At 44.0% G+C, this 15,843-nt stretch overlaps 1 protein-coding gene across 1 annotated transcript in view; it reads right to left on the reverse strand.

Annotated features, from left to right (window-relative positions):
* LOC121555563 (rap guanine nucleotide exchange factor 5) overlaps nt 1–15,843 on the reverse strand; it is a 54,871-nt gene that overhangs the window by 2,222 nt on the left and 36,806 nt on the right. The window contains exons 7-17 of the mRNA XM_045212765.1: nt 14,868–14,898; nt 13,609–13,687; nt 12,980–13,129; nt 9,175–9,272; nt 8,811–8,933; nt 8,461–8,639; nt 8,007–8,097; nt 1,645–1,695; nt 1,123–1,210; nt 279–343; nt 62–116 (exon numbers count right to left, since the gene is read on the reverse strand). Coding sequence (XP_045068700.1) covers nt 62–116; nt 279–343; nt 1,123–1,210; nt 1,645–1,695; nt 8,007–8,097; nt 8,461–8,639; nt 8,811–8,933; nt 9,175–9,272; nt 12,980–13,129; nt 13,609–13,687; nt 14,868–14,898 — 1,010 coding nt within the window. The remainder of the gene's footprint in view (nt 1–61; nt 117–278; nt 344–1,122; nt 1,211–1,644; nt 1,696–8,006; nt 8,098–8,460; nt 8,640–8,810; nt 8,934–9,174; nt 9,273–12,979; nt 13,130–13,608; nt 13,688–14,867; nt 14,899–15,843) is intronic.

Raw genomic sequence — 15,843 nt, forward strand, 5'->3', positions numbered from 1 at the left:
ACACACACGCACACACGCACACACACACACGCACACAAACACACACACACTCTTCACCCACCCATGTGATCCTCCTGACAGTGTCTGATGAGACGCACAGTGTCGGCTATCATGTGCTGCAAGAGGAGATGGACATCATCATACACTTTAAAAACACATCAATCACATATTTTAGATGACATGTTTTCTGCGTTATAGATTGTCTATAGTTGAGGAGTTGAGGAAACACGAGGTACATTGACATGTTCAACCCCCTCCACCATAATGGAGTGACTTACCAGCTTTTCAAAATTGACCAGGTTATCGAGAAACGTTTTGTTGCCCTCGTGAATGAACGTGATGTCTAAGAGAAAGGGAGTAATGTACCAGCGTTAAAATACTGAGCGCTAGTGCGTCGATCCTGATTTTAAATTTAGCTCACAATATTCCTGTTGGCATTTCAGACCACTGCAGGGTTCAGGGGGCAGTGATGACAGTAACATTTCAGACCACTGCAGGGTTCAGGAGGCAGTGATGACAGTAACATTTCAGACCACTGCAGGGTTCAGGGGGAAGTGATGACAGTAACATTTCAGACCACTGCAGGGTTCAGGAGGCAGTGATGACAGTAACATTTCAGACCACTGCAGGGTTCAGGAGGCAGTGATGACAGTAACATTTCGGACCACTGCAGGGTTCAGGGGGCAGTGATGACAGTAACATTTCAGACCACTGCAGGGTTCAGGGGGCAGTGATGACAGTAACATTTCAGACCACTGCAGGGTTCAGGAGGCAGTGATGACAGTAACATTTCAGACCACTGCAGGGTTCAGGGGGCAGTGATGACAGTAACATTTCAGACCACTGCAGGGTTCAGGAGGCAGTGATGACAGTAACATTTCAGACCACTGCAGGGTTCAGGGGGCAGTGATGACAGTAACATTTCAGACCACTGCAGGGTTCAGGGTGTAGTGATGACAGTAACATTTCAGACCACTGCAGGGATCAGGAGGCAGTGATGACAGTAACATTTCAGACCACTGCAGGGTTCAGGGGGCAGTGATGACAGTAACATTTCAGACCACTGCAGGGTTCAGGGGGCAGTGATGACAGTAACATGCAGTGTTCTCTGGGTCTAGGCACCTTTCAGTAACAGAGGAAGGAAAGGGATCTTGGGCGTCTTCATCTTCTTGAAAGCGTCCCTGTAGGCTTTGTGGTTGAGAGAGGGGTCCTGTGAAGACATGTACAGACAGATGTGATGTGTGACGCTTGTCTTTGGTGAGAAACGTGTTCTGCTGCGTTCCAAATGGCAACATATACTTATGACTAGGGCCCATAGGGGGTCCATAGGGCTCTGGTCAAATGTAGTGCACTATGTAAGTCATAGGGTGCCATTTGGGACTCAAACATGTGCACTGAAGGAGCCCTCACAACCCCTACCATATGTTACTGTGTCCCCAGAGACCAGACCTGTTACTGTGTCCCCAGAGACCAGACCTAGTGATAATTATCAAGCCTGCTGCTTTTATTAACTCAACGTTAATAGCCTGTTTAATGTCCAGATGACCAATATGTATTTAGTACTAGACGTGCAACACCGAATTCCATGTAGAGTCACGTTCATTATTACAGGATCTCTATACAATCTGAGAAAAATGAACTTACTGTCAACATCTCCAGCTCCGAAAACTGTTTTTTGAATTTTCCTGGAACTTTCTGATGGAAAGAAAAACAGGTTGAGTTGGGGACAGTTCGAAATTTACTGGGTCTACTCAGACCCTCCCCTTGTACTGTAAAAATATTTGTATTATTACCACCATAAATAACAATAACTGTAGTAACCCTGTGTTTGTAAACGTGGATATCGACTTTGCCACTTCAGCATGGTTTTGTGGCACAGTCGATGCCGTACAGGGCTACGGGCCAGAAGGTTGAGGGGTTCGTCGACCACCACGGACGAGCTCACTCTCCCTGGTTGTCTCATTACACTACGATCAGAACCGGCTGTAGACAATGATCAGCTAAGGGGAAATCAGATTTTCAACAGTTCGATGCTACATTTATAATTATATACAATATTTGCAATGAATTTTCCACCAGTGGAGGATGCTGAGGAGAGGACGGTTCATATTAATAGCCGGAACTGAACAAATGGAATGTCATCAAACACATGGAAATCATGTGTTTGATGTATTTGATACCATTCCACCTATTCCGCTCCAGCCATTACCATGAGGCCGTCCTCCCCAATTAAGGTGCCACCAACCTCCTGTGATTTCCACCAACAGGTTTCTATGCCGAGGCACCACACACAACCATTAAGCAACGCATACTGATTACTGACTTGGAGCGCTTATCATCATGGTTTGCGTTTTTAACATCAAAATCAAGTAGAGTATGTCAATCTCCACAAACAGGAAATACATCCCTCCCTACTCAGTATCGAAGGCTTAGTGTGACAATCTCCGAACGTCATTAAACTTTTGGGTGTTTTGTAACAGATGTCTCTTTCCATTAATCAAATGGCCGTTGCGCAGTTAAGATGCTGGAATTATACTGAGTGTACAAAACATTAGGAACACTGCTCTTTCCATGACATAGTCTGACCAGGTGAATCCAGGTGAAAGCTATGATCCCTTATTGATGTCACATGTTAAATCTACTTCAATCAGTGTAGATGAAGGGGAGGAGACAGGTTAAAGAAGGATGTTTAAGCCTTGAGACATATGAGAGATGCATTGTGTATGTGTGCCATTCAGAGGGTGAATGGGCAAGACAAAAGATTGAAGTGCCTTTGAACGGGGTATGGTAGTAGGTGCCAGGCACACCGGTTTGTGTGTCAAGAACTGCAATGCTGCTGGGTTTTTCACGCTCAACAGTTTCCTGTGTGTATCAAGAATGGTCCACCACCCAAAGGACATCCAGCCAACTTGACACAACTGTGGGAAGCATTGGAGTCAACATGAGGCAGCATCCCTGTGGAACGCTTTCGACACCTTGTAGAGTTGCCCCGACAAATTGAGGCTGTTCTGAGGGCAAAAGTGGTGCCACTCAATATTAGGAAGGTGTTCCTAATGTTTTGTACACTCAGTGTATATTATAGTGGAGTGGATGAACGTGAGCAAGTAGTCTACAGGAGACTTTTGAAGTAGCCTTATCAGATTAAAACATTGTGACTATATTTAGGTGTTTAGGTTCTAGGTCGAAGAATAGCCACTCAGATGGGAAAGGAGGCAGAACGCGTGTTAAGCTTTCCTGAATAACTGGGCCTGCTGGGAGCACAGGCCTACGTGGAGAAGACTGGGGAGAATGAAGATCGGCAACAGACAGCGCATCAGATGTAAAAATACAGCCAGACTGACCTGCTACTGTGCCTTTCTAGAATCTGTAGAGAGTAGACCCACAACTGATCCATGGAATGAAACATTCAAATAACACGGCTTTTGCGCCATTATTCAAATTACATTTTCACTACAGTCTACAGCCTAGAGTAGAATTGTACTCACTTGAAAACAATAATGGAATTATTCATTGTATTGTGGTGTTGTAGGCTAGTCCAGGTAGGATAATTATATTGTCCCTCAACAAGATCAATAGGGGAGCTTTTTGAGCTGCATGTCTTCACTCTTCTTTAATGCGCAATGATGCACCTGGCCTGTCTGCTGCCTATCAGCTATTCCTCTATCCTGGGGATTTATATTGAACATTGGTGCAGATTTGAATGATTTTATATGTGGTATGATTGCTAGTTAACCTATTGCAGATCTGGACAAATTATCCACCTACTACTGTAGTCACTATGGATAGAGGGCTGTTACACTGGTAGACTATATATGATCCACCAACTACTGTAGTCACTATGGATAGAGGGCTGTTACACTGGTAGACTATATATGATCCACCAACTACTGTAGTCACTATGGATAGAGGGCTGTTACACTGGTAGACTATATATGATCCACCAACTACTGTAGTCACTATAGATAGAGGGCTGTTACACTGGTAGACTATATATGATCCACCAACTACTGTAGTCACTATGGATAGAGGGCTGTTACACTGGTAGACTATATATGATCCACCAACTACTGTAGTCACTATGGATAGAGGGCTGTTACACTGGTAGACTATATATGATCCACCAACTACTGTAGTCACTATGGATAGAGGGCTGTTACACTGGTAGACTATATATGATCCACCAACTACTGTAGTCACTATGGATAGAGGGCTGTTAGACTGGTAGACTATATATGATCCACCAACTACTGTAGTCACTATGGATAGAGGGCTGTTAGACTGGTAGACTATATATGATCCACCAACTACTGTAGTCACTATGGATAGAGGGCTGTTACACTGGTAGACTATATATGATCCACCAACTACTGTAGTCACTATGGATAGAGGGCTGTTACACTGGTAGACTATATATGATCCACCAACTACTGTAGTCACTATGGATAGAGGGCTGTTACACTGGTAGACTATATATGATCCACCAACTACTGTAGTCACTATGGATAGAGGGCTGTTACACTGGTAGACTATATATGATCCACCAACTACTGTAGTCACTATGGATAGAGGGCTGTTACACTGGTAGACTATATATGATCCACCAACTACTGTAGTCACTATGGATAGAGGGCTGTTAGACTGGTAGACTATATATGATCCACCAACTACTGTAGTCACTATGGATAGAGGGCTGTTAGACTGGTAGACTATATTGACCTGTGGAATAGAAAGCATGTGGAAAAGCATAGTGCAGAAGGGAAGTACCAAAACACCTTGATAGGGGAGGTGAATGCAAGCAGATGAGGAAATGTGGCTATATGGAAGACATTATATAGTAAACCAGAGAAAAACGCACTACCCTCCCCTGTGCCCAATAAAACACTACCCTCCCCTGTGCCCAATAAAAACACTACACTCCACTGTGCCCAATAAAAACAACACCCTCCACTGTGCCCAATAAAAACAACACCCTCCACTGTGCCCAATAAAACACTACCCTCCCCTGTACCCAATAAAAACACTACCCTCCCCTGTGCCCAACAAAAACACTACCCTCCCCTGTGCCCAATAAAAACAACACCCTCCACTGTGCCCAATAAAAACAACACCCTCCACTGTGCCCAATAAAAACAACACCCTCCACTGTGCCCAATAAAAACAACACCCTCCACTGTGCCCAATAAAACACTACCCTCCCCTGTACCCAATAAAAACACTACCCTCCCCTGTGCCCAACAAAAACACTACCCTCCCCTGTGCCCAATAAAAACACTACCCTCCCCTGTGCCCAATAAAAACACTACCCTCCCCTGTACCCAATAAAAACACTACCCTCCCCTGTACCCAATAAAACACTACCCTCCCTGTACCCAATAAAAACACTACCCTCCCCTGTGCCCAATAAAAACACTACCCTCCCCTGTACCCAATAAAAACACTACACTCCCCTGTGCCCAATAAAAACACTACCCTCCCCTGTACCCAATAAAAACACTACCCTCCCCTGTACCCAATAAAAACACTACCCTCCCCTGTACCCAATAAAAACACTACCCTCCCCTGTACCCAATAAAAACACTACCCTCCCCTGTGCCCAATAAAAACACTACCCTCCCCTGTACCCAATAAAAACACTACCCTCCCCTGTACCCAATAAAAACACTACCCTCCACTGTGCCCAATAAAAACACTACACTCCACGGTGCCCAATAAAAACACACTACTGTTACGTTAATTATTTAACAAACTATTTCAGTGTCTCTGTGCGTCTCCCAAAAGGTTGTAAGTCTTTTGGGATTTAAGTAACGGCCAGAGTCCCGGTCTGCATAGTCAGAGATATTTATTCATTGAGAATTCTGCCATCCAGTGGCGGCTCCTGAAAAAATTCTCAGGAGGGGCAATTTTTCTGATGATTTAGGTGACCTACACACATTTTAAAAAAGATATGTCCAGCAACAACATGAAGACAGGGGCAGCATATAAGTCAATACCAGAAGCATTTATTGACTGATCTGGGGAGATGGATTCCAGTTTCTGTGACAGATTATAAATAATCTCTGATGCCTTTGTTATATTAGCTTTTGGTTGAATGTACTGTCGTAGTAAATATATAATGTTATAGCTTGGTCTGACTAAAATCTTGTGCATGACCCATTTTGTGTTGGGCCTTTGTATTCAATACAATGAACAAGAGTCCTATCTTGTCAGCCTTGTCAGCAGGTGGCTAAGGATAACACCCACGCCATAGGTCTCTCAGTTCTTCCAACTCACGAGTTCTTGCCCTGAGGACACACACACACACACCCACACACACACACACACACACACACACACACATCATCACTGATAAACACACACACACACACACACACATCATCACTGATAACAAACACACACACTGATAACAAACACACACACACACACACAAATCCTCTTCTCTTAGGCTGAACATCTGAAGACAGAGAACCCGACTCAGAGCCAATGCAACAGTGACACTAGCCTGGAGGTGACCTCGCCCAACTCATCAGGACCAATCAGAAGATCAGAACTACTAGAGTCAACCTACTTCATTTTATTGTATAAAATGTCAGCACACAATGTTTAGGGGCTCTTCTGATAAACTCCCTACGAGTTTGACGAACGGGTCCGTGCACGCGATTCCAGATATCTTTACCTCTGAATAAACTGCCTTATATTATACAATTATCCACCTTGTCCAAAAGTCTCTACTTGGTCTCCGTTCTCCAGTAAACTTGTTTTATCAACAATAGTAAGGTTCAATGACACAGAAAGCAGTTCAATGTCGGGTACAGAGTCGCTCTCTTACCAGGATCGCGGTCCGCTCTGACCAGGGTGAAGCCGGCCGGCTCCACCTCTCTGTCCGGGACTCTGTCATCCAGCCAAGTCTCCCAGCTGTATTGGGATTCCGCTGCCAGCAGCGTTTTCATTATTTAGTCCGTTCGTAGCGGGTATGTACACGATCAACAAGATCAGTCCAAAACCGAAGATCAGTCCAAAGCAGAATGTTTGCAGAATGTTTGTAAACTAAGTCTACAAATTAAAAACATAAAATAACGCCACACTGCAGGTCGCAACATAGACGCTGCTAGCCGCCATTGTCTTAGTTACGTTCAACGTTACGTCACGTATGACGAAAGCGCGTAAGTGCATGCCCACAGACACCCATAGAGAATGTATTGAAAGCTTTGAAATGTGAAAAAAATAGATTTTACATGACAGGCTATGAGAGACTTCTGGGCGATTTTCAACCTGACTGAAATCGCCCAAAAAACGGGCGGGGCCATTTGAAGCACGACTTTAGCCTGATTTGACATTTAGTGGCTGGCAGATCAGACGTGAACACTGATAACTGCTGTTGCCGTGATATAATTGATTAGAAAAAAAATCCCTTCCTTTTCCCGTTTGGCAGTGCGTCGCCCATATCGCCCTATTGAACAAGCCGTCCCTGCTGCCATCACAATTTCAGAGTCCATCTTTTATACTCATACGTCATACAAAAACAATCCCTCCCCTCTGTAGGCGGGCTGTAGTTTTCCACTCTAAAACTGCTCTACTGACCATCAGTTCACACACACACACATATACACACATGCATACACACACACACACACACACACACACACACACACACACACACACACACACACACACACACACACACACATATCCTACTCCCTGCATTACTCAGTTATTGCCGTTCTCACAATATTCTGCACCATTTTCATAACAGTTTCTCCCCTCCCTAAATTGGGAGGCCTCTTTATATTAGTTTCTCAGTTGTCTTTGTTGTCTGGCCTAACTCTTACTCACATTGCTAAATAGTGGATCAATGCCATAGCCTTTACTGGTCCTACACTCACACATTTCTAACACATTATACACAGTTTCAGGGTGTAATAATTAGTCATTAATAATTAATCTATCAACTACCCTCCCCTGTGACCAATAAAAACACTAGTCACGTACAGAAGCAGATACACACTGACCTCCCAGGTCTGACTGAGGCGGCTAACTGCTGCGGTGTTCAGACCCATAACGATGGCAAAGAAAGAGTTGAGGTTCCTCTGGGCTTTACAGCTGAGGAAATAAAGACAGACACACTGTTAACACCAGCATCATACAGTGATGAGACAGGAATACTATCTGTAATTCCTCACTAAACCACCGGAGGGGGCATCCTGTCCATGCAAACCTCACTATTGAATACGTTAGACCAGCTATATTAGGATGTTGTGTAGATTGCTGTAGTTGAAGTATTGGGCTCTTAGTGAAATGGACCAGTCATACTGCTCTACTGCTGTAGAAGAGGACATCAGCACATTTTGAGGATGTAACAACTCTGCTCTGAATGCTGGATCCTACTATGTTATAAAGGTGAAATAAATAAAATAAAATAAAAAGTGGTCAGAGAAGAGGAGAGGGGAGAGGAGAGTTGCTCACTGGGCAGCGATCTTGATGAACTTCTTGATGAGCTGGACTCTCTTGCAGAGCGTAGGACACATCAGGACTTCTGTCATCACCCACAGCTGTACCTCGTTGCAGCGCTGCAGCAGAAGCTCCAGCGCCACTGTGTGGCCACCGCTGGCATGACGGCTGAACGTGAAGTACACAAGCTCTTGCTGTAGTGGAGAGAGACCGGACCGGACCGGACAGGGTTGAGCTTTATATTGCAGTACTTTGGACCAGAGCTCTATGGGCCCTGGTCAAAAAAAAAGTGCAGTATAGTGAATAGGGTGCCAATTGGGACACATGCATAGTGTAGGTGATGGACAAAAGATGATGTCACGGACCTCATGTATTGAGTTGAAGACACTCCAGTCAAAGTTTGTAAGGGTGACAGCCACGTCCCATGTGTTCGTCCTCAGCATGCGAGCTGAGCTCGGTTGTAGCTCTGTGTTGTCTGTGAACGGGTTCTGAGAGGAGTAATTAATGTGTTATATGTTCTGTTGGGACATGTAATAACATTATTTTCTGATGTTATTACCCTGTGGGTTATAGGCTGGAAGCAGGTCCAGTAGGTATCAGGAATAGAATGTGATAAACCAAATAATAAGTCGTTTGATAGGAGGCCTGAGTACTGTCAAATCTGCTAGATTCATTCACATTGTAGCCTGCTGAGGAACTTCATTGAAGTGGACTCATTGTGATTCCTACCATGACTTCACTCAGGTCCTTTCTGCGCACGTGCAGCCTCCCCACCGCTGTCAGCGAATCAGAGTAGAGCCTGTCCTGAGGCTTCAGGAGGAGTTGCTCTGGAGAGAGGAAGCATCACACACACACAGACACACACACACACACACAGCACAGCACAGCCATTATAAATATGTCAGCCAGCGTGTCACCTGCTATCTGGTGTAGATAAGTGTCCGTTCTGTTCTGCACGGGTCAGTCAGTGTAGGGTTGGTTCTGTTCTGCAGGAGTCAGTCAGTGTAGGGTTGTTTCTGCTCTGCAAGAGTCAGTCAGTGTAGGGTTGGTTCTGCTCTGCAGGAGTCAGTCAGTGTAGGGTTGGTTCTGCTCTGCAGGAGTCAGTCAGTGTAGGGTTGGTTCTGCTCTGCAGGAGTCAGTCAGTGTAGGGTTGGTTCTGCTCTGCAGGAGTCAGTCAGTGTAGGGTTGGTTCTGCTCTGCAGGAGTCAGTCAGTGTAGCCACAGCAGCTGATAACAGAAAAGGACTACATGTCGGGACCGCAGGCCTTTGTTCATTCCTGCTCGCTTTCCAAGTCTACAGAATTTCACTCATTCATTTAACAGAATATAAAATGTTGTGTCACTTGGCGTTAAGGTCAGTAGATGACGGCATGGTTTAATCATTGTTTTTACAGTCGTGCTTTCAGAGTATCTGGATGTGTATATTAATCATTGTTTTTACAGTCATGTGCTTTCAGAGTATCTGGATGTGTATATTGGCTATAGAAGGAGATACTGTCCCAGAATACTGCATCTAGACAGAGTCAAAGACAGGCAGACAGGTGGACAGACTTTATATATATATACTGTATTCTTGTCAAGGCTCATCCTATATAACTAATGCTGTACACACCTTTTCTATTCATATACTGTCCATACTGTCTTTACACACCATTTTATGGACATAATATATATATATATATATATATATATATATATAGTGAGGGGAAAAAGTATTTGATCCCCTGCTAATTTTGTACGTTTGCCCACTGACAAAGACATGATCAGTCTATAATTTTAATGGTAGGTTTATTTGAACAGTGAGAGACAGAATAACAACAACAAAATCCAGAAAAACGCATGTCAAAAATGTTATAAATTGATTTGCATTTTAATGAGGGAAATAAGTATTTGACCCCGCTGCAAAACATGACCGTACTTGGTGGCAAAACCCTTGTTGGCAATCACAGAGGTCAGACGTTTCTTGTAGTTGGCCACCAGGTTTGCACACATCTCAGGAGGGATTTTGTCCCACTCCTCTTTGCAGAACTTCTCCAAGTCATTAAGGTTTCGAGGCTGACGTTTGGCAACTCGAACCTTCAGCTCCCTCCACATATTTTCTATGGGATTAAGGTCTGGAGACCGGCTAGGCCACTCCAGGACCTTAATGTGCTTCTTCTTGAGCCACTTCTTTGTTGCCTTGGCCGTGTGTTTTGAGTCATTGTCATGCTGGAATACCCATCCACGACCCATTTTCAATGCCCTGGCTGAGGGAAGGAGGTTCTCACCCAAGACTTGATGGTACATGGCCCCGTCCATCGTCCCTTTGATGCGGTGAAGTTGTCCTGTCCCCTTAGCAGAATTACACCCCCAAAGCATAATGTTTCCACCTCCATGTTTGACTGTGAGGATGGTGTTCTTGGGGTCAAAGGCAGCATTCCTCCTCCTCCAAACACGGCGAGTTGAGTTGATGCCAAAGAGCTCGATTTTGGTCTCATCTGACCACAACACTTTCACCCAGTTATCCTCTGAATCATTCAGATGTTCATTGGCAAACTTCAGACGGGCCTGTAGGATTTCAGTCTTTCACGGCGTAGTGCGTTACCAATTGTTTTCTTGGTGACCATGGTCCCAGCTGCCTTCAAATCATTGACAAGATCCTCCCGTGTAGTTCTGGGCTGATTCCTCACCGTTCTCATGATCATTGCAACTCCACGAGGTGAGATCTTGCATGGAGCCCCAGGCCGAGGGAGATTGACAGTTGTTTTGTGTTTCTTCCATTTGCGAATAATCGCACCAACTGTTGTCACCTTCTCACCAAGCTGCTTGGCGATGGTCTTGTAGCCCATTCCAGCCTTGGGTAGGTCTACAATATTGTCCCTGACATCCTTGGAGAGCTCTTTGGTCTTGGCCATGGTGGAGAGTTTGGAATCTGATTGATTGATTGATTGCTTCTGTGGACAGGTGCCTTTTATACAGGTAACAAGCTGAGATTAGGAGCACACCCTTTAAGAGTGTGCTCCTAATCTCAGCTCGTTACCCGTATAAAAGACACCTGGGAGTCAGAAATCTTTCTGATTAAGAGGGGGTCAAATACTTATTTCCCTCATTAAAATGCAAATCAATTTATAACATTTTTTACATGCATTTTTCTGGATTTTTTTGTTGTTATTCTGTCTCTCACTGTTCAAATACACCTACCATTAAAATTATAGACTGATAATTTCTTTGTCAGTGGGAAAACGTACAAATTCAGCAGGGGATCAAATACTTTTTTCCCTGACTGTGTTATATATATATATATATATATATATATATATATATATATATATATATATTCTGTTCTCTGACATTGCTTGTTCTGATATTTCTTAATTTCTCTGGATTTTTCTGGATTCTGTGTGTGTGTGTGTTGTGTTTTTATTTGTATTTATATAATTTTTTATATTGCTAAGTATTACTGCACTGTTGGAGCTAAAAACACAAGTATTTCGCTGCACTTGTGATAACATCTGCAAATTTGTGTACGCGACCAATAAACTTTGATGTGATATGATTTAGACAAGCAGGCAGACAGACAGACAGACAGACCATTGAAACTCTATTGAATCCCTGTGTGTGTCAGGTTGTGGTTAGTTACATCCAGGGTAGGTGACAGCCAGCAGGACCAGCTCCTCCAGTGTATTGTATTAGGTATGGTTAGGTTGTGGTTAGGGTAGAATAGATACTATTGTCCATTGGTTGGAAACTAAATGTGTCTTCTGCCTTTCCCAGCATCCCCAGATACACACACACACGCACACACGCACGCACGCGCACACACACATACACACACACACACACACACACACACACACACACACACATGCACGCACACGCACGCATGCACACACACACACACACACACACACACACACACACACACACACACACACACACACACACACACACACACAAACACACAGGGTCAGCTGAAGTGTAGCATCACTGGATGGAGAGCAATTGTGTGGGGTTTAGTGCCTTGCTCAAGGGCACAACGGCATGAAACAGTACTTAGGACCAGAGACCAGCAACCATCCAGCTGCCAGTTCAGTTCCGTTCCCATTTTTTTGGTGTCGCCCGGCCCGGGGCTTGAACCTTCCGGTTGCTGGTCCACCTCGCTAACCCCTAGGCTACTGGCGTCAGGTTAGAGTAAGGGTTAGGCTATGGTTGGGGTTAGGTTATGTCGTGTTAGGTTGCGGTTAGTAACCTCAAGGGTAGGTGACAGCCAGCAGGACCATCTCCTCCAGTGTGTTGTGTTATGGTTGGGGTTAGGTTATGGTTAGGTTAGGGTTAGGTTGTGGTGAGTTACCTCCTGGGTAGGTGACAGCCAGCAGGACCATCTCCTCCAGTGTGTTGTGTTGTGTTAGGTTAGGCTATGGTTGGGGTTAGGTTATGGTTAGGTTGTGGTTAGTTACCTCCAGGGTAGGTGACAGCCTGCAGAACCAGCTCCTCCAGTGTGTTGTGTTGTCTTAGGTATGGTTAGGTTAAGGTTAGATTAGATTAGATTAGATACCTCCAGGGTAGGTGACAGCCAGCAGGACCAGCTCCTCCAGGGGGACATCCAGTCTCTCAGCCACCTCCTGCAGCAGTCCCTGGGCCACAACACTGGCCAGGCTCCTCACACTCAGATATGAGTCCATGGTCACGTACACATGACACAACACTGAGGAGGAAGGGAGAGAGGTAGAGAGAACACTGTTTATCCCACAGAAGTAGAACGAATAGAACGGAGTTGGAACTTCTGACCATAGCAATTTGAATGGTCAACTCATGGGTGTTCTCAAATGGCAAACCTGCTACATAAAGTGGTAAATAAGGTGATGCATGTGAATTATGAGACCATTAAACAGAAAATTGGGAATTTCATTGTCTCATTCTGTCCAACCTCAAGGATTCCCATTGTTACTCTGTCTCCTCACAGTGCTAGCTACCTCAAAAAGAATGGCTCTGAAATGCTCTATACAGAACGTCATCAGCAGACACAAACGGTGGAAACAATGCATGCTGGGAGGAATGTAGGAAGAAAAAAAGAAAGACAGGGTATGCGTCCCTTCATGGCCATAGGGCCCTGCTCTAAAGTAGTGCACTATATAGGGAATATGGTGCCATTTGGGACGCAGACAGGTTTTACGACCGACTCACCTTCCCTGGTCTCTCTTTGTGTTCCTCTGGTGTGGCGCCCGTTCTCTTTCAGGCTCAGTTGGTGGGAAAGAAGTTTGCTCTAAATGGAGGGACATACATGGAATTCAGAACACATTCATACTGTGTGAGAACACATTCTAACTGTTCTCGACTGTTGTGGTGTGGTTTCTACAGGAAACAAGAGGACAATAGTCTTTAACAACCCAAACTGTTACAAATAGGCTATAAGGAAACCTGGCTATTCAAAAGTAAGCATATCCCTACAACAGCGATCCTCAACTAGATTCAGCCGCGGGACAATTTTTTTCTTGAGCGGATGGTCAGGGGGCCAGAACATAATTACAAATAATTTGTAGACTGCAAATTAACCGCAAGAAGCCCAAACAGATATAATATTTTACTAAAAGATAATAATTTCAAACCTTGCTTACATTTGTATTCAATCACATATATCTCTCTATTATGCGTGGTAATACTTTGGAACAGATTTCCAAAATAAAAAATCACTTGGAGCTGATTTGCTGGAGTTTTTTACTCAGAAAACTTGGGGGCAAAATAAAATCACAGGCGGGCCAAATTCGGTCCGTGGGCCGCCAGTTGGGAAACCCTGCCAACAATGATGTACTCTTACCACAGGAGGTTAGTGGCACCTTAATTGGGGAGGACGAGCTTGTGGTAATGGCTGGAGTGGAATTAGTGAAATGGTATCAAATACATCCAACACATGGTTTCCATGTGTTTGATGCCATTCCATTTACTCCGTTTCAGCCATTATTATGAGCTGTCCTCCCCTCAGCAGCCTCCTGTGACTCATACAATAGCTCCATTACATCTCATGCAGTTTGGCCTATTACCTTTCTGTGAGGTGAATAGTCATCTCATGCAGTTTGGCCCCTTACCTTTCTGTGGGGTGAATACTCATCTCATGCAGTTTGGCCCCTTACCTTTATGTGGGGTGAATACTCATCTCATGCAGTTTGGCCCCTTACCTTTCTGTGGGGTGAATAGTCATCTCATGCAGTTTGGCCCCTTACCTTTCTGTGGGGTGAATAGTCATCTCATGCAGTTTGGCCCCTTACCTTTCTGTGGGGTGAATAGTCATCTCATGCAGTTTGGCCCCTTACCTTTCTGTGGGGTGAATAGTCATCTCATGCAGTTTGGCCCCTTACCTTTCTGTGGGGTGAATAGTCATCTCATGCAGTTTGGCCCCTTACCTTTCTGTGGGGTGAATAGTCATCTCATACAGTTTGGCCTCTTACCTTTCTGTGGGGTGAATAGTCATCCACTGTACTGGAGAGGGAAACAAAATCAAACAATTAGACCATGAGACAAGAATGACAAAAAAACTATACACAATCAACTAGTAACCTGGTAGTTCTGTGATGTTCCATCAATCAACTAGTAACCTGGTAGTTCTGTGATTTTCCATCAATCAACTAGTAACCTGGTAGTTCTGTGATTTTCCATCAATCAACTAGTAACCTAGAAGTACTGTGATTTTCCATCAATCAACTAGTAACCTAGAAGTACTGTGATTTTCCATCAATCAACTAGTAACCTAGTAGTTCTGTGATTTTCCATCAATCAACTAGTAACCTAGTAGTTCTGTGATTTTCCATCAATCAACTAGTAACCTAGAAGTACTGTGATTTTCCATCAATCAACTAGTAACCTAGTAGTTCTGTGATTTTCCATCAATCAACTAGTAACCTAGTAGTTCTGTGATTTTCCATCAATCAACTAGTAACCTAGTAGTTCTGTGATTTTCCATCAATCAACTAGTAACCTGGTAGTTCTGTGATTTTCCATCAATCAACTAGTAACCTGGTAGTTCTGTGATTTTCCATCAATCAACTAGTAACCTGGTAGTTCTGTGATTTTCCATAAGGACTACATGGCTCTATATCACCATGCTAGTGCATAAATAGTAACAATAGCACCATTCAGATTCACAGCCTTTATTGTCTTGGTGAAATGAGTTATGGTCCTGATTAGATTAATCAAGGCTAGGTGACATAAGTCATGGTCCTGATTTAAAGGTGCAATATGTAGAATGTAGAACATTCTAATAGTTCGCCTAATTTCAGTTTATGTGACAACAAGGGATGTATAGTGTAGAGAATCATTGTATTATCTAAACCGCTGTGAAATATATTTTCTATAACCAAAAATATTGTATTTTCAGCTGTTTGAAGCTGGTGTACAAAACCGAAAGTAAAAGACGCAAAAACTAAA

This window comes from Coregonus clupeaformis, unplaced genomic scaffold (genome assembly GCF_020615455.1).
Source record: "Coregonus clupeaformis isolate EN_2021a unplaced genomic scaffold, ASM2061545v1 scaf0049, whole genome shotgun sequence".
Classification (NCBI taxonomy): domain Eukaryota; kingdom Metazoa; phylum Chordata; class Actinopteri; order Salmoniformes; family Salmonidae; genus Coregonus; species Coregonus clupeaformis.